We start from the raw sequence: 18,647 nt of genomic DNA, 5'->3' as shown, positions 1-18,647 counted from the left end.
GAGGGCCTGCTTGCTTCTCCGTGCGTCCCAGTCCTCGTTAGAGGACCCCGGCCCGCTCCCGTCCTTCTCCTCCTTTAGCAAAGGCCTCCTGCCGCCGCTCTTTCAGCTCCGTGTTCCTTGCGCCAGGACGCCGGGGTCGCGTCTCTGCTGCGTCTCTAGGCTACTCCGTCAGCCCTCAGTAAACATGGCGGGGCCGGCAGGGGGCGGGGCCCGGCTGTCACCCGTACCGCGTGCTGCGGACCTGTCCTTCGGCGGCTGCGGCGGCGGCGGCGGCCGGACCCGGGCTTGGAGACCCGGCAGGTGGGCCGGACGAGGGCGAGCCGGAAGAGTGTGGGCCTGCACCGAAAGGCTCGGGAGGACCGCGTCAGAGCGAGGAGGGAGGGACCTGCAGGAGAGGGGCGGGGTGAGCGGGGCCCCGGAGTGGGGGCCGGGGATTATATTAGGTGAGGGCGGCGAGGTGGTTGGTAGTGCTCTCGCCACTTCGCAGTGGGAGGAAGGTGGGAAGCCAGGAAATAAAGAGGGTAAGAGTGGTGGAGGAGAGGAGGGCGAAGGGCAAACCTTGGCGTGAGGAGACGAGCCTGGGGACGCGCCGGGCACGCTGTCCTCTTCACCTCAGCCCTGAGACCGCGCGGCGGCCGGGGCTCCGGCGCGGAGGTAGGGGCGGGATAGATGTTTCCCTAACTCCTCATCTCCTTCGCCTTCCCAGGAAAAGGGAGCGATGCTGATCGCAGAAGGACGGGACCTTAGCCCTGCCTGAGCCACGGAGGTAAGGGGAAGGCGAGCGCAGTCCGGGGGTGGCCCTGGCTCGAGGTGCAAGGTGGCGATAGTGCGCACGCGCTTGGAGGGACGGAGTATTAAGGCCCCAGGAATTAAAGTTAGCATTAGTTTTAAGTTAAAATTAGCATTTCAGTGAGGGCCCCTGAAGCCTTTCGGACCTTAAGGAATTCTAAGCACAAAGCCATATTTTGAAGGAATCTTTTTGGGATGTTTGCTCCCGCTGTGGCCCCTTAACATTTGTCGGAGTCAAAGCAATCCAGTGTAGTTTGTAACTGAAGTGAGGGTGGAGGTGGGTGGAAAAGATTCTCTTCTTTGTCCTAGGCATTTTAAAGAGGTGTCCCACAGCCAGCTATTTGTGCCCTGTTTTAATGAGGCAACTTCGTTCTTTAGGCTCACAGCCTCTGAGAGATAGAAGTCCATAGGTTTTAGATCCGTGTAGTTTTTAGCCACTATCCTGTTCTTAGACTCATGTCTGATGGTTTTTTTACTGGGTTAGGTTTTTCCTGCCTTGTCTATAAAGCTGTCCAGGAGGGTTCTCCACACCTCCTGCAGGTAGAATTTATCAGAAAGCCCTGCCAGGTTACCTCAGCTGTCTCCAGTTCTGTATGTCCGTTCTAGTTTATACTGGAATCTTTCTTTCTACAACTACCTGCCTATCCTTATCACTAACCCTTTACCACTATACATTCTTATTTGCACACAGCTGCTCTCTTACTTTTCAGTATCACCTCCATCATAGCAGTAAAAGACGTGCAAGGAAGGGCATAGAGGAAGCAACAGGAGAGCCTAGGCTGGGCTGTTTTGGCTCACTGGGAAGTTGGAGCGAAGGGGGCCTTGGAGACAGGTTCAGGGGGTTAGCCTGAGATGGGCTGCTGCTCCCCATTGCTCCCCTGGTTGCAAGTCACATGGGGTCCCTTAGAGGTTGGGGGACACTTGGCTGTGGGGGAAGGGAATGGCACAAGCGTGCTCCCTAGAGGGAGAGCACATTGGGACCTTCATTTTCAGGGATGTTAAATGCTAGGCGTTTAGGGGATGTCTTAGGGGCAGATCAATAGAATATTCATCAGCTTTATGCAGATGTACCAAACTGAGATTTATTCTCTTAATTCATCTGCCTTTGGGTGTGGTTGGCAAATGACCCTAATTGGATTTCTGCTAGCTGTCTCCCTAAGTAGGGTGTTCTTAGAATCATGTCTGATGTAGGCTTTTTTACTGGGTTAAGGTATTTACCCTCTGGTTGGGGAGGAGAAGTACAACCATTTACTTTTAAGTGTCCTTGGTTTAGGGAAGGTAGGATTTACTAGGTGGCTGCAAACTGCTGTTTAACTATCTGTCTCAGTTTACCTATTCCGCTTGTCCTGGAATTTTCCTAGCTTACTATTTTGTAACACAAAGGCCCAGGGCATCTTTAGGTTAAACCAGAGTGGCCTACTGGGAACATTGTTCTGAGGACTGACATTTGTAACATGTGATCCCAGAGTTGCCAGCTTTGATTTCCTCTCTTCATTGGCCCCAGGAGTTTCAGAGTTCAGGTTTTATTTGTGTGAGGCGATATTCCAGCAGGCAACATCTGCCCAGAACACAATGTGGGAGAGCTGGAGGACAGCCAGGTTTTCTCCTAGTGGGCAAGAACAGAAGACATAGCTTATAATGATCTGTCTACGTTAGTTGAAATCTAAACTTTGTTCCATGAATGACTGACTACAATTAACATTCTACTTCTGTCCTGGTTAGTAAGAATGGGGCCACTGGTGAATAACCTGTTATGCCTGTGGATAGTACTGTTTCTTCCATTTTTTGTATCATGCTGTATAACTTTTTTTGTTGTTGTTAGATATACCTTTATTGATTTCAGAGAGAGGAAGGGAGAGGGAGAGATAGAAGCATCAATGATGAGAGAGTCATTGATCAGCTGCCTCCTGCATGCCCCCACCTGAGGATCAAGCCTGCTACCCAGGCATGTGCCCTAACCGGGAATTAAACCTGGATCTCCTGGATCCTAGGTTGATGCTCAACGGCTGGGCCATGCTGTGCAACCTTAAGCAAGTTACTTAACCTCTCTAAATTTCAGTTTCCTAGAGAGTATTCATGTAAAGTGCATAATCTGAGACATGGTATTTTGAGAGTGATAGCTATGGTTATGTCTTCATTTATTTCAATTATTTTTTATTATTTATTACAATTACTTTATTACTAATGTCTGTAAAGTACATAGCATGCTGCTGAGTTACATAGCAGGTGTTCAAAAAATGCTATCATCATCTTAGGCAATCTAAATACATGATATTCCCTGGTATTTTTTTCCCCTAATACCAATAAGTATCCTAGGGCAGTGATTTTCAACAGCTGTGCTGGAAGAACTTTTTTAAATTTAGTTTTTTATTGATTTTAGAGAGAGTAAAGGGGAAAGGGAAAGAAAGATTGATGTGAGAAATATCACTTGGCTACCTTCCACATGCAATTGAACCTGCAACCTGGGCATGTGCCCTGATCAGGAATCAAACACCCCACCTTCATGTGCCATAAGATGAAAAATTGAAAATCGCTGCCCTAGGGGAAAGTCTCTAAATACATTGTGATATAAATGGAGAGTGCCAGTGAGTGGGGAGATCACTAGACCTAGGTTCTAATCTAGTGTCTGGCAACAATCAGCTCTGTTGTTTTGAAAAGATCATTGAATTATCTCAGCTTCAGTATCTTTGTAAATGAGGGTGCTATCTTGGTGATGACCTCATAAGATTCCTTTAAATTTTTAAATACTATGATCCTATCCTTGTTCTAAAGATAATGGTATATTCTCTGAGGATTAGTATTTCTTGTGCAGGAGCCAGAAAAGCAACTTTCCCATTGTCTCTCAGCCCCTCCTTTCCAATTCCCTCTAGGATAGTGCCAAGAGTGACTTAGACTAAAAGCCTAATCCATCTAGGAATGTTGTTGACTGTGAGCTCCTTGCTCCCCGTTCTGGAGCTGGAGTTTTGGGGCCATAGGGTGATAGGGCCATTTGGATCACAGCGATTGGTTCCCTCAAGGGGCCAGAACAAACAGCTGCTGAGTTTCACTCTGCCCTCCTCAATTCCTGATTTCACTGGTAGCCACTTATAGAGCCAGACCCTCAGTCTCTGCCCAGCTCCAGACACAGCTTCTGCAGGCAGCTTTGCCTCAGAACAAGGATTGTTTCTCTAAGTAAGCTGTCTGCCCCAGCAGGATAGGACCACTCTCTCTGGCCGTCCCCCTTGTCCCAGCTGTCTGGCTGGTTTGCTTCTCCCCAAAGTGTTCCTGTAATCATAACTCTGAACCCCTGGCTCTAGCACATTGCCCTCTCACTTTTTTTTCATCCCACAAGAAGCCATAACTTTATAATGATAGAAACAGTACAAATTTCAAACCAAGCTGCAGTTACTCTTTTGAAACACCAAAAAAGGTCCTTGTTTTTTAGGAGGTTACATTGTTAATTCCATAATAGCATTTACAATATCATTATTGCTGTCCTTCAGGGCTTGGACCGCCTTTGCTCTCGACACATTTACTTGTGACATGACCAGTTCTATGTCCTTAACTTCCACTCCTGTTTCATCAACCTCTTCCCCTTCACTCTCCTCTTGCGTAGTTGGAGTCTAGTCTGTGTGTTTTCTTGTATGTCTGAGGCAGCTTCACCTTCAGTTTCTCAGCAGCTGCTAGGAATGCTTGCTGTGATAAATCCTTGATCTTGACTTCCCCCAAAACTATGTAGATTCTGAAGCTGTGCTCTTGTAGACATCTGGTTTTATGATGACAAAGAAGATATTAGAGTTCTAGATGGTGACCCTAGTAACCCCTGTAACCTGTCAAAGACCCAGTTTGGACATAGCCTTCCATGCCTTTTCATTGATTTCAACTGCTGCTGCCAGTTGGACTTATGTGGTGGCCTGTGTAGAATCTGTTCCTTGAGCTCTGGTACTGATTCATCACTGTCAGATTCTGGGGCTGGGGCAACTCCTGCTCTGTAGTCAGGACGGTTTCTCTGGTTTCACTGGGCATTTTGTGTGGGGAACCCCTCTCACTTTTGAATCCCACCCCTCTTCCCAGATCTGCTATTGATTGTGGTGTTACAGGTAGAGTAGCTGAGAAACAAGTGGCAATACTGGGGATAAATGGTTGGCCTGGGGATACCTGGAATGGAATTGGGGGCTGCCATGGAGGTGATCTCATTGAGAATCAGTGCTGAGAAAGGGTGCTGTTAGCAGGGTGAAACAGGGTCATGGGAGGTGGGGGCCGAGGCGAGGGGGAATAGAGGGAACCGTGCTGTTATTAGTCTTCATTTCTTCTTCCCTGCTGGGCTGTGGCGCCAGGTTGGGCTCTGCTGGCTTAGTATATTGTAGTGACTGGGTCTGTGCCTGCAAGTGGGAACAAGGAAATCTTCTGAGAAGAAACATAAGCTAGAGTTGATTTTTCTTTTGTTGTGGGATGGAGATTAAGAAGGTTTTTATATTTCACAGCTGTGCATGTTCAAAAAGGTGTTGGCCAAGTAGTTGTACCCTGACCATCTCACTGCTGCTTCCTCCCTACTTTTTCTCTTACCAAATCCATACTAAAACCCCCAGACTTTCAAGGTCTGTCACCGAGCTGGCTGGTCCAAGTTTGGTGGATATGGGATGCACTGGCCTGAGGGTGGGCAGCCATGAAGGCAGGATATAGACCTGACTGAGAGCTGATTCCTTTGCAGGTCACCCTGGACAGTGTTACTTGGTGGAGGAGGACTGTGAGACCTTGCTTGAGAGCCAGGTAGTAGCCACTTGCCTGCCAGTGCCCAGCCAAGTGGCAGCCCAGAGCCCAGGAGCAGCAAGTGGCTACAGGTCATAGATACAGTGAGGCCATGAGTGTGGGGGTGACCACCTTCACTCCTCTCCCTACAACCCCAGATACAAGCACGGTAAAATCCGCCTTCTCCCTTGTGGACTATGTGGTCTTCACCCTGTTGCTGGTTCTCTCCCTTGCCATTGGGCTCTACCATGCCTGCCGTGGCTGGGGCCGGCATACAATTGGCGAGCTGCAGATGGCGGATCGAAAAATGGGCTGCCTTCCCGTGGCGTTGTCCCTGCTGGCCACCTTCCAGTCTGCTGTGGCCATCCTGGGTGTGCCGTCTGAGATCTACCGCTTTGGGACCCAGTACTGGTTCTTGGGCTGCTCATATGTACTGGGGCTGCTGATTCCGGCACACATATTCATCCCCACCTTCTACCGCCTGCATCTCACCAGTGCCTATGAGGTGAGCAGGGTGGGGCACAGTGGACCCTCAGGCTCAGGATGGAGAGGAGGAGCCGGGCACATGTAAGGGCCCTGGTTCCTGGGTTACCTCTGCCAAAAGAGTGACAGGGACTGTATCATATGTTTTTAGGCTCCCAGTGAGGTTGAGTTTGGGGAGGAGGGTGCTGTGCTGAGTGGCTCTTAGAATGGAGATGAACTGGATATTCCCTCATATTTCTTGACCTCTTGAGAGAAATTGTGTGTGAATTATGGGGGGTGGAGTCGGGAGAAGTACTTTTTTATTTTTTATACTACCTAGTACCTGGAGCTCCGATTCAATAAAACTGTGCGGATTTGTGGGACTGTGACCTTCATCTTTCAGATGGTAAGTGGAATGAGGCTAGAATTGAGCCTGAGACATGGGAGGGGGGCCTGAACTTGGGCATGCTGAGGCAGTTGGAGCCTCACTGCTCTCAAACTGGCAGGAATCAAATTCCTGCTAGGGGTCAGTGTTACTGAAACCTCCAGAGGCATCCTGCTTCCCATTCCCTCCAGTTCCTGCACAGACACTATGGTGGCAGCAAGCCAAAATTTGGAAGAAGGGAGAGGAAAGTGAGCCTAGGTGAAAGGAGGTTGTTGGGGTATTAGAGCTGAGGTCCATCTTTCCTCCTCTCTTTGTCCACCCTCATCTCTTGCCCTCATTCTCTTTTCTGTACCCAACAGGTGATCTACATGGGGGTTGTACTCTATGCACCATCACTGGCCCTCAATGCAGGTGAGGAGTCCCAGCCCCTGGCTCCCAGCGCCAGTAGGCAGGGAAGGCACCTTTGGGAGGGGCAAGTAGAGGAGAGTGTGCAGAAAAGAATCCAGCCTTGGCCTGGGTATTTCACTGCAGTGCCCTTGGCTGGCCTCCACCAGCGGTAGAAGCAGGCTTGCTTCAGTTCACTTGAGAGCTAATCAAACATTATTATGCCCTGTCTGAATTGGTCAGCCACCACCTTTTGGTGGAGTTCTGAACGTTTCTTCCCACTGTGGTGAATGATTTATTTCATCCTAAATGACCAAGTGCTTCATGTCTCACCAGGGCTTCTCTGCCTTCCCCATTGGGAAATCCTCTTCCAGAGACAGAAATATGACTTTTTTTCTCTTTACAGTGACGGGCTTTGATATCTGGCTGTCAGTGCTGACCCTAGGCATTGTTTGTACCTTCTACACTGCTCTGGTAAGGGCAGTGAGTCCTTGGGGAGGGAGGAGATGAGATCAAGTAAGGAAGGGAAATGGGAAGGGAAGGAAAAGGGGTGGGTGAGATAAGGAAAGTTGAGATGAGATAAGAATGTGGATGAGAAGCTCAAAACTAGGAAGGAATGAAGTGAGATATAGGAGATGATATCTATAGGCTCTCAGTAATTATGCCCCTGACAGCAATATAGTGCACTTGCTGGTGGGTGGTTTTGAATACATTTGTGTCAGGCATGCTCTTTTTCTTACAGGGTGGGCTGAAGGCAGTCATCTGGACAGATGTGTTCCAGACTCTGGTCATGTTCCTGGGGCAGCTGGCGGTTATCATTGTGGGGTCGTCCAAGGTGGGCGGCTTGGGGCATGTATGGGACGTGGCTTCCCAGCATGGCCTTATCTCTGGGATCGAGTAAGTACACCCCTTCGCCTGGCTGGGGTCTCTAGTGCCTAGGAGCTAAAGCTATTCTAGATCCTGAGCTCAGGGTTGTAGTAAGCAGATGGCAAGCTGTGCCTTACGTACGTCACTGAGACAGGTGGGAAGCTGGCACTACAGAGATGGAGGCTGATCACAGGAGTTGGGGATGTTTTTAGTACCTGGGATGAGGCTGTGGGTTGGAGCCCTCCCTCCAACTTGCTATGCTGTCTCTTGAGTCCACCCACCCAGTTCTTGCCTTCAGGAGCTCCTTAGCCTGCCCAGTGGTGTCTCTGGCCCATGCTATATAGGAGGGTGAGGAAGGCTGAGTTTTTGTAGTGATGGCACAGTGACCAGGAGGCACTGATTGCAGGCTAGATCCGGACCCTTTTGTGCGGCACACTTTCTGGACCTTGGCCTTCGGGGGTATCTTCATGATGCTCTCCTTGTATGGGGTGAACCAGGCTCAGGTGCAACGCTACCTCAGCTCCCGCACGGAGAAGGCTGCTATACTGTGAGTCCAGGGACGGGAAGACAAGGGAGCAAGGGCTGGAGGGAGAGGGTGGGCCCCGGTTCCACGGAGGCAGTTTGGGTGGGGGCAGGATGTCAGCACACATCCACTGGGGTCAGGACAAGAGTCTGCTTTCTGGGTCTTGGGGACATGCTTGAGGGTATCTGTTGAGCCCCTCTCTCCCCTTGACCCTGACCTCTTTTGCAGCTCCTGCTATGCTGTCTTCCCTTGCCAGCAGGTGGTCCTCTGCATGGGCTGCCTCATTGGCCTGGTCATGTTCGCCTATTACAAGGAGTATCCCATGAGCACCCAGCAGAGTCAGGCAGCCCCTGACCAGGTGAAAAGGTCTTCCTGGCCCCCTTCTGTGCCCAGGAGGAGTATCTGGGAGGCTGCAGAAAGGACTCCCACCTTGGGCAGCAAGTGGATTTAATTCCACTCTGGGAATCTATCCATCTAGTGAGGACCCCAAACCCCAGCATCATCTAATCACATTGTTTACCCTGGCTGGGTAGGGACCTACCTTCATTGACTCACCACTGTGCACCATATGCCCTCTTGGGAGCTGTCACCCACCTGGTCTCATGTAACCCAACAGCCTCCTTTTATAGAGAAAAGCGGCTCAACAATGGGGCCAGTGTGCTGGGGTATGAACTGCATTGCTTTCCAGAGCCCATTTTCTCTGCTGTCACCCTTGTGCTTGGCCCCTCTTCCTGATGCTCCAGACTGGCTGGGGCATGTGCAGGGGGACTTCCTGTACGTCTTGCTCTGGGGAAGGGCTCCCCTCTCAGGAGAGCTATGTACTTCTGCTCTGCCTGCAGTTCGCCCTGTATTTTGTGATGGATCTCCTGAAAGGCCTGCCAGGCCTGCCCGGGCTCTTCGTTGCCTGCCTCTTCAGTGGCTCCCTCAGGTACCCTCTTTGACTATTTCCCTCAGGCTTGCTGCAGCTGACCCTTACTTAGTACAGAGTGATGGGTAGAGGAGGGGATCCCTCATTATGTCCATCCATCTGTGGGTGGCAAGGGACAGCTCATCTGTGTAGACAGAGCATGTCCTCTTCTAGGAGAATGCTCTCTTTTTTGTTAAAGGATTCTTCTATAATACCAGTTGATCTGCTGCACAAAACCTGTGCCCCACTCAGAAAATGCCGTGTCCTTACCTTCCAGGCCTCTTCCTTGGCTGCCAACCATAAGGAAGGATTCTTGGCTGCACATGTCATTTCTTACCTTAAGGGTGCTATCCCACAATAGAGTCGTTTGTTAGTTTTGCTTCTCTCAGTGCAACTTGTCTTTCTCTTTCTCCTTTCAGCACCATATCCTCTGCTTTTAATTCATTGGCAACAGTTACTATGGAAGACCTGATTCGACCCTGGTTCCCTGAGTTCTCAGAAGTCCGGGCTACCATGCTTTCCAGAATCCTTGGTGGGATTATGTTTCCTCTTCAGTCTAAGATACACCCTAAGCACTGTCGCCAGTCTGCTTTAAAGCACCAGCTTTAGCCTGGGCTTAGCACTTGTTGAATGAAGCTCACAACCTTGTTCAAAGCTCAGGGCACTTCCTGGGGGGTCTCTGTGTCAGACATGTGTGAGGACAGGGTGGGAGGGACCTGTAGCTGGGGCATGAGGTAGTGATTTGGCTGGGGAAGGAACTTTGCTCTACTTTTCACCCCTTTTTTGTGTTAATTCACATCTTGTTTCCTCCCTTCTTTTTCCCCAGCCTTTGGCTATGGTCTGCTTTGTCTGGGAATGGCCTATATTTCCTCCCAGATGGGACCAGTACTGCAGGTAATGACTGGAGGGAAGACAGCAATTTTTAGGGGAGAAAGGGAACAGACTGAAACTGGAAATTGAGGAAGATAGCTATTGTGAAGGGAGTGGCATAGGGGCAGGTGTCAGAAATTCCCCTTTGAATGGACTATCTTTAGCTGTGAACAGATTCACGTAGCCAAAAGCCCAGGGTCATTCCTAGGATGATGGCTCAGACTTCTAAGGATCAGCCTCAGAGGAGAGCCCAAAGCACTTTCCCTTTCCCATTTCTGACCTCTGGGATCCTGCATTGTGACGGGCTCCAGATAGAGGGGATAGGCAGGCAGATCTGACAGGACTCTGAGGCAGTGCTGGTGAGGCTGGGGGGCTCTGAGCCGATGTGTTCTTTTCCCAACCCTGTTCTCCACAGGCAGCACTCAGCATCTTTGGCATGGTTGGGGGGCCACTGCTCGGACTCTTCTGCCTTGGGATGTTCTTTCCCTGTGCCAATCCTCCTGTGAGTAACACATCTGGCTCTACTGTCACGTGCAGGGATGAACCTAGGAGATAGCTTGGCAGGGCAGGCACTCTGAGTGCTAGGAACTGGTGTGTGGGGTTTTGATAGGGCTGGCATTGTGACAAGAGTGTGCCGTGTCTTTGAGCAGGGTGCTATTGTGGGCCTGTTGGCTGGACTCCTCATGGCCTTCTGGATTGGCATTGGGAGCATAGTGACCAAAATGGGCTCTGGCATGGCACCCTCACCCTTTAATGGGTCCAGCCTTTCCCTGCCCAGCAATCTTTCTGACGTTGCCATGACCACATTGATGCCCTCAACCACCCTCTCCAGGTGAGTTGGGCCTCATTTTCTTTCTCCTTGAGGGGAATGGCTCATTTTGGGGGGGTTTCCCAGGAGCCTTGCTAAGGAATGGGCTACCAGAAGCCTTGGGGAAATGTTGGATATTGGATCCCAAGACCCTGGGACCATGCAGGTGGGTGGAGCCAGGTGGCCAAGGAATGCCCTCTCAATTGTCCTCACCCCTCTGTTTTCCCCAGGCCCACAGGGCTGCAGCGGCTCTATTCCCTGTCATATTTATGGTACAGTGCTCACAACTCCACCACAGTCATTGTGGTGGGCCTGATTGTCAGTCTCCTCACTGGTGAGAGGGTGTGGGATGGGGTCACATAGAAATAGGATGGGTTGAGGGAGGGCGCTTAGGGAATCGACTTTAGGGGGAGAATGGACCCTACCCTCTGGGCTCCTGGTATCTTTAACAATCAAGTTTCTTGGCTGAGGCTCCAGGAGGTGGGCAGGACTGGTTCTGGGAGCCCTGAGAACAGGGCTTGCTCGGTTGTACACAGTAAGACTCAAGCTCCTTGACCTTCAGGGGGAATGCGGGGCCGGACCCTGAACCCTCGGACCATTTACCCAGTGTTGCCAAGACTCCTTGCCTTCCTGCCTATGTCCTGTCAGAAGCCACTTCACTGTAAGAGCTACAGCCAGGTAGCGCCTGTGTTGTCATATCTCCCCTTCCACCCCTCTCCAGACCTTCCCAGTTCCCTTCCATCCCTTTGCTTTCTCCCCCGACCCAGCACCCCTTCCTCTGGTTATTTGCCTGAGCTTGGACCATCCTGCAGCAGCTGCCCTGGCTCCTCAGGAGAGCGCTGGCTTGGCGGGCAGAAGGGTCTGAGTGCAGAGAGGCACATAGCGTGCTGGCCTCTCCTGTCCCCTTCATGCTGCTCTGCTTTCTAGCTGCGGTCAAAGCAGGGTCTTTCCGCTTGAGTTGCTTCCCAACCCTTTGTCCCCTACTCCCCATTCCACTCCCTTTGCTCTGTGTGTCCCCAGGACCTCCCTGTAGACACCACGGTGTTCCCAGAGAAGATGAGTAATGGGATGCTGAAGGGCAGCGGAGACGAGGAGGCCATGGCAGGGCCTGAGGAGGGCCCAGGGCACCAGGGGAGCAGCCCCACCTTCATCCTCCAGGAGACCTCACTGTGATCTGGACTCAGGAACCAGCCCAACAAGTCTACCCTGTGGCACAGGGATGAGCTGCTTGATGTGTCCTGCAGGGGGCTGGATCGCATGACCTAACCCAAACCAAAGGACCTTATGATCTTAAGGGTGTGCTGTGGTAAAAGCTGTCAGGTCATGGGAATCATATGGAAAAGGACAATGACTTCTGATTCAACTTCAGGCTCATTTGAAGTGGATGAAACCTGCAGTGCAGGTTACAGCTGTCATGGGGCCTGATCCGGCAAAGTTGACCACCTCCTCCATAAACTAGCTGTTGCTTTCCTTGTGTCCCATCTAAGCCACAAAGGTCCCTGTGACTACTTTTAGGTTGTGACACCACAGACAGGCCCCTCTCATTCTAATCTGTCTACCTCCATTCTTGAGAGGGAGGTTTTGGTGTTCCTAGGAAGCCTCAGAATAGACGCATATTCATCTCCTTTGTGTAGAGTAGGGGAAGCTTTCCACCCCACTGCCCCCAAGCCCCACCTCCAGTGGGCACTTGGGGATGGGGCAGATATCGATCTTAGAAACCAGGGCACGACCAGGTCCACTGTGGAATGTCCATCTGACTCCTGAGCCACACCACCCTAGTATTTTGTTACTTGTGCTCCTCTTTCCTTTTGGAGTTCCTTCCCACATATCTTTGTTCCTAGGGAATAAAAACTATCATTGGAACTGGCATCTGGCCACCTGTACTGTCTGCAGTTTCTCTTGTCCACTCAGGTCCCATCCCTGGATCGGATAAGAGCCCTCATTTCCCGTTCACAGGTCTTCTGCTAAGGAGAAACAAAGGGGACCAGCTTGACTCTGTGAGGTTTCAAGTCATGTCTCTGGCATGTCTGCAGGGGGCAGCATTGTGCTCATCAGGGTGGAAGATGCATACCTTCTCCCCTTGCTGCTGCTCATCCCCTGTGGCTCAGTCTGTCCCCCGTGGAGCCCCAGGGGAGAGAGTTTGCATCTCGCCCCTTGCTGCTCTGAGATTTTCACTTTGGGGGCTAGAAGAAGGATGCTGCTATTTGGCTTTAGAAATAGAACATTTGAAGTGGATTTTATGGTCTGTGAAGAACACTGCTCATTCCCACCCACGCCTGGCCTCTACCCCTGCTTGGCCCCATCCAGAAGCAAGTCTGCACAAGCTCTACAGGCCCCTTAGGGGAGACTTGGTCCCAGGCAGATCTGTGGACAGTCCTAGGAAGTGCCAGGTTGACTCTCCCTCCTGAGGTCTACCTCTTGGCAGCCCCTCTACATGGATGCCAAGGGGGCATTGCTCCTGGCTAATGTATCACGTGATCTCACTCATGTGGAGTCAAATGAACAAAATAGATTTAGAGACAGAAGCATGGAACAGACTGACGAATTTCGGGGTGGGGTGCGGGGGAGATTAACCAAAGAACTTACACATACATGAATAGCCCATGGATACAGACGTAGTGTGCAGGCCTGGGGCTGAGTGGAGGGAATCAATGAGGGAAAAAGGGACATTTCTAATACTTTCAACAATAAAGATAATCCATAAATAAAAAGGATACATAATTATAGATATTAAGGTGGTAAGATATGAACCTTAGACCAATAAACTAGAAACTCTAAAGTAATTGCTAGAGCCTGGCTGGGCGTGGCTCAGCGGTTGAGCATGGACCTAGGATCCAGAAGATTGCAGTCTGATTCCCAGTCAAGGCACATGCCGGGGTTGTGGGCTCGATCCCCAGCAAGGGGCGTGCAGGAGGCAGCTGATCAATGACTCATTGATGTTTCTCCCTCTCTCTGAAATTAATAAAGACATTTTAAAAAATAAAAAGTGAAATTTTATGAGTCTTTTATAATAGGATCTATCTAATACCAAAACCAGACATTTCATAGGAAGAAAAGGAAAATACAGGTTAAACAATCATGAACATAGATGCAAGATAAAAAATTAGTGAACCAAATACGCCAATTGAGTATTTCAGAAATGAGAGGGTCTAAAAATAGAGATTCAAATAATATAATCTGTAACAAGGTTAAAGCAAAACCTCTCAATAGGTGCAGAAAAGGTGTTAACTAATTCTTTTAACTATAATAAAAGTTGTGTGTCTTTTGCAAATTATAAGGGAAAGTTTATATAGAAAGTGACAGAGGTAGCTAAAGTGAGCCAGCTGGGCGCCTATGCTCAGGAAACACATTACAGAAGCAAAAAAGGGCCCTTGGAGTTTAGAAGAAAGGCAAAGAATACCCGGGGGGGGGGGGGGGGAGGAATAGGCGCGGCCTGGCCGTGCTCCAGAGAGGGAGAGTCGCTCAAAGTGAGTTTTTTTTTCCAAAAGGAAACGGGAGGGGAATTTAATAGAGTGTGAAAAGCTTCCTCTTTGAGATCAGAAACAAGATAAGGGTGCCTGCTATTATAATTTCATTTCATCATTGTATTTGATACACTTGCCATTGTAGTCAGCACAGTCACACAAAAGCTCAAAATGAAAGAAGAATGATGAAGCTGACCATATTAGAATTTAAACCTGGGAGGGCTGGGTAGAGGTGGAAGAGGGCAGAAGGGATAGATGGCATTGGATTAAATTTAATTTAATTTTAAAAAGTTTAAACTTCTTTTCAATGAAAGACACCATTAAAAAAGTGGAAAAGACGACATGAAAAAGTAGAATCTGTGTCACATGTTAACTGAATTAAAGAACTTGATATAAAGAACACCTCACAACATAACAGACATATTCTGTTAAAAATGGGGAAAGATTTGAATTGACATTTTACAAAAGAGGAAATGCAAATGAACTATAAACCTGTGAAAAGAAATTCATTCTTGTAATGAAGGATATGACAATGAAAAAAACCACAAGATACAATTATGTACTAGATTGGCCGAAAATGACTTCATGTACAATGGGAGCCATTGACTTGATTCTTGCTAAAGTGGCTACAGTTTTACTCATCACTGCTTTTGTACCATCAGTGCAATGTCCACAGAGTGAAGAGCACATTACATGGCAGTATTATCATAGAAGAAAATAGTTTTAGCCCAGCTGGTGTGGCTCAGCAGTTGAGCATCCACCTAGAATCCAGGAGATCGCAGTTCGATTCCCAGTCAGGGCACGTGCCTGGGTTGTGGGCTCGAACCCCAGTAGGGGGCGTGCAGGAGGCAGCCGATCAATGATTCTCATCACTGATGTTTGTTTCTCTCTCCCTCTCCCTTCCTCTCTCTGAAATCAATAAAGATACATTTAAAAAGAATCCTAAAAACAGTAATGATGTAGGAGGATCTCAAGATATGATTAATGTGTATTCCATTCTACCATTTGTATTTAAAAAGGAGCTGTATATATTTATATATTTGTCCATGTATACAAAAGTCTGGAAGGCTACACAAGAAACTAACAATGGCTACTTCTAGAGAAGGAAAAAAGAGACTAGGATGGGAGAGAGTTTACTGGTCTGAATTCTGTATATGCCAAATGCATATATAACCTATTCAAATTATTTACAAATAAAAATGTTTGCAATGCATACAAATTGTGGCTATTAAACATTGGGTAAGTTTTATTCATTTTAGAATGTTTGGAAATAAAACCAACAAACTGGGTGTTATGTACGTTGTAAGCAAAAGTGACAGCACAGATGCCATTGATGCTAATGATGTCTCAGGATCACCAACCTCAAATTCTGGCTAAAGGTTGCCATTCTCACACCCACAATTGTGAAACAGCATCCATCTGTTCCATAAAGTTGGCCTGCCTGGCTAACACTTCCCTATACAGCCAGTTCAGATCTCTGAAGCTGTCAGTAACATTGAGGACACGGAGAACTGTTAAAAATAACCATTCCATCCTAGGTAGCAAGAAACACTGTCTCCCATCCATCCGCCCCACTCCCATAATCTGTGGGAGAGTGTCTGTGATTCTTTTGTGAGACGTTGAGAAATACCCATGCAATACTACTAGGCCAGTGATGTTATAATAAAATAATTTTGTTTATCTGGGTAGGATAAGGTTCTTTAGCTGAGACTGAATTTATTAAAACCTGCTGAGTGAGATTCAAAATACCTTCAGCCTGGCCGGGCGTGGCTCAGTGGTTGAGCATCAACCTAGGATCCAGGAGATCGAGGTTCGATTCCCGGTCAGGGCACATGCCTGGGTTGCGGGCTGGATCGCCAGTCAGGGGCGTGCAGGAGGCGGCTGATCAATGACTCTCTCATCATTGATGTTTCTATCTCTCTCTCTCCTTCTCCCTTCCTCTCTCTGAAATCAATATATTTTTTAAAAAACAAAATACCTTCAGGTGAATCATTTAGGATGTTTCCAGCAGCACAAACAGAACACCCACCTAAAAGAGGCTCACACAGTGAGTGCGTTCAGAACTAGAAGTCTGGAGAACAGAATTCCAGAGCTGCCTACATCAGAAGTTTAACAATGTCAGAGCTCTGGGTCAGTCTCTCATGGTGACAAAAGGACTCCTGCTGTTCCCAACACTACATCTTCCATGAGATTATTTCAGGCAGGAAGCATGAAGGACTTCCCACCTTGATCTTTATGTTTTCAATCAGGAAGAAAAATCTTTCCCAGAAGCCCCAGAAGATTTCTCCTCAGATGAAAGTGATCAAAGTAGCAACCAACATTCTGCCTCACTGCTATACATGATTACCTATAGCTCCCATCAGGAAAATCCTTGTTTGTCTCTCTGCTCCTCCCCACTTGACAGAGAGCCATGTACCTGAGATGTGATGGTGAAGATTGGAGTAAATGGATTTGGCCATATTGGGCACCTGGTCACCAGGGCTGCTTTTAACTCTGGCAAAGAGGACATTGTTGCCATCAATGAATCCTTCAATGAACTAAACTACATGTTCCAATATGATTCCACCCATGGCAAGGTCAATGACACAGTCAAGACTGAGAATGGGAAGCTTGTCATCAATGAAAAGCCCGTCTCCATCTTCTAAGAGTGAGATCCCACTAACATCAACTGGGTGGGTGATGCCAGTGCTGAATACGTTGTGGTGTCCACTGGTGTCTTCACTGCCTTGGAGAAAGCAGGGGCTCAGTTGAAGAGTGGAGCCAAAAGGTTCAACACCTCTGCCTCTTCTGCTGATGTTTGTGATAGGCACGAACCATTAAAGAATGACAACTTCCTCAATATTGTCAGCAATGCCTCTTGTACCACCAACTGCCTGGCTCCCCTGGCCAAGGTCACCTGTGACAACTCTGGCATGATGGAGAGACTTATGACCACAGTCCTTGCCATCACTATCACCCAGAAGACCGTGATGGCTGCTCTGAGAAGCTATGGCATGATGGCTGAGGGGCTGTGGGCAAGGTCACCCCTGAGCTGAATGGGAAGTTCATCGGCATAGCCTTCTGTGTCCCTGCCCAAAATGTGTTGGTCATGGATTTGAACTGTCACCTGGAGAAAGCTGTCAAATATGATGACATCAAGAAGGTGGTGAAGTGGGCATTAAAGGGCTCCTGAAAGGGCATCGTGGGCTACACTGAGGACAAGGTTGTCTCTTGACACTTTAACCCACTCTTCCACCTTTGATGCTGGGGCTGGCATTGCCTTCAGTGACCACTCTGTCAAGCTTATTTCCTAGGATGACAATGAATTTGTCTATAGCAATGGATGGTGGACCTTATGGTTCAAATCGCCTCCAAAAAGTAAGAGCCCCTGGGCCACCAGCCCCAATGAGAGGGCCAGAGAAAGAGGGAGGCCCTCAGCTGCTGGGAAGTCCTTGTGCCAACTTGCCGCTGACACACTGAGAATCTCCTCTCCTCAACACGGTTCCATCCCAGAGCCCCTGAGGAAGGAGCGGGCCTTAGGGAGTCCAGTCTTGTCATGTACCATCAATAAAGTACACTGTGCCCGCCTCCCCCCCCAAAGAAAATCATGATTTACATGGCCCAGAAGATCATAGTTTTATAATATTATAAATGAAACCTAAATTTTCAGGGTCAGCTGGCAAAGGTAAACCGGTGACAGATTTATTAAAAATAAGATGTATGTAGGGCATGTTACAACCTGCAGTTTACATTTGTGTGACCCAAAGCTTTAAAAGTCACCACGTAGTGTTCTTTAGTTCTACTGTGGCATCTAAAGAAAAAAGGAGACAGCAGCCCCACTGCTTCCTGGGACCTTGAAGTGTTCTCGGTGTGGAAGATTTGAGTACTATTGCCTTTTCAAAGACCACTGGAATTGGAGATCAAGGTGCCGTAAAAAAAAAGAGAGAACAGGAATGGTTCCTTTGGGAGTCAGTGCCATTTCAACACTATTTTTATGTGTTTCTATAAGGGGATGATTATGACCTAAGTAATGAAAAGGCATTTCTGGGCCCTGATTATAAGTGTGATTACTGGGATGCTGCTCATAGACATATGAAGACCCACATCTCCTTGCCAAGTCACCAGCTTACCCTCTATCAGTGGCCTGCCCCGTTCCCACAACCCTGTGTAAAACCAGTGGTCAGACCCCCAGAACTCTGGCCCACAGCCCAGGCAGCTGTTGGAAATTCTGGCTGCCAGACCTGAAACCGTGTGACAACTCTCTTAAGTGTGTCCACTCTGGGAGACAAAAATTGGATGGCTTCTACGGAGATACTGGAGTCATCATGTCTGGTAAACACCTACGTTTTCTGAGGTTGGCTAGAGATAAACTTATATATATACACACACACACACATATACTCACATATATATAAACTTATATATATATTTTTATATATATACACGCATATGGAGTATGTATGAAAATAATATCCATTTCC

General features: G+C 48.5%; 1 protein-coding gene and 2 pseudogenes across 5 annotated transcripts; 2 read left to right on the top strand and 1 right to left on the bottom strand.

Annotated features, from left to right (window-relative positions):
• The first annotated feature begins 219 nt into the window (after positions 1–219).
• Positions 220–12,589, top strand: SLC5A6 (solute carrier family 5 member 6). 5 transcript variants are annotated; one of them, XM_016209460.2, is made up of 17 exons: positions 220–300; positions 707–766; positions 5,480–6,022; positions 6,320–6,385; positions 6,724–6,775; positions 7,155–7,222; positions 7,491–7,645; positions 8,022–8,162; positions 8,367–8,496; positions 8,978–9,066; positions 9,465–9,577; positions 9,872–9,939; positions 10,331–10,417; positions 10,566–10,747; positions 10,954–11,057; positions 11,286–11,401; positions 11,744–12,589. In XM_016209460.2, the coding sequence occupies exons 3-17, from the start codon at positions 5,630–5,632 to the stop codon at positions 11,894–11,896; spliced, it is 1,917 nt and encodes a 638-aa protein (XP_016064946.1). In that variant the 5' UTR covers positions 220–300; positions 707–766; positions 5,480–5,629; the 3' UTR covers positions 11,897–12,589. The 5 variants fall into 5 exon arrangements, with proteins under 5 accessions (XP_016064946.1, XP_016064962.1, XP_016064954.1 ...); XM_016209476.2 differs by lacking the exon at positions 220–300 and adding an exon at positions 503–521; XM_016209468.2 differs by lacking the exon at positions 220–300 and having other exon boundaries at positions 689–766.
• Positions 4,218–4,794, bottom strand: LOC107534412 (nascent polypeptide-associated complex subunit alpha pseudogene; annotated as a pseudogene).
• Positions 12,590–16,613: 4,024 nt separating the features above from the next.
• On the top strand, positions 16,614–17,548 carry LOC107534923 (glyceraldehyde-3-phosphate dehydrogenase pseudogene; annotated as a pseudogene).
• Positions 17,549–18,647: the final 1,099 nt, after the last annotated feature.

This window comes from Miniopterus natalensis, chromosome 13, assembly GCF_054644295.1.
Source record: "Miniopterus natalensis isolate mMinNat1 chromosome 13, mMinNat1.hap1, whole genome shotgun sequence".
Classification (NCBI taxonomy): domain Eukaryota; kingdom Metazoa; phylum Chordata; class Mammalia; order Chiroptera; family Miniopteridae; genus Miniopterus; species Miniopterus natalensis.
Note: the sequence above shows the minus strand (reverse complement) of the source record. Positions and strands in the feature narration are given on the sequence as shown.

Excerpts from the sequence above, each read along its gene's own strand:
- SLC5A6 (XM_016209460.2), top strand. The coding sequence starts at position 5,630 with ATGAGTGTGGGGGTGACCACCTTCACTCCTCTCCCTACAACCCCAGAT. Across the intron at positions 7,223-7,490 it reads GTACCTTCTACACTGCTCTG|GGTGGGCTGAAGGCAGTCAT; the intron begins GTAAGGGCAGTG and ends TTTTTCTTACAG. Across the intron at positions 8,497-8,977 it reads GTCAGGCAGCCCCTGACCAG|TTCGCCCTGTATTTTGTGAT; the intron begins GTGAAAAGGTCT and ends CTCTGCCTGCAG.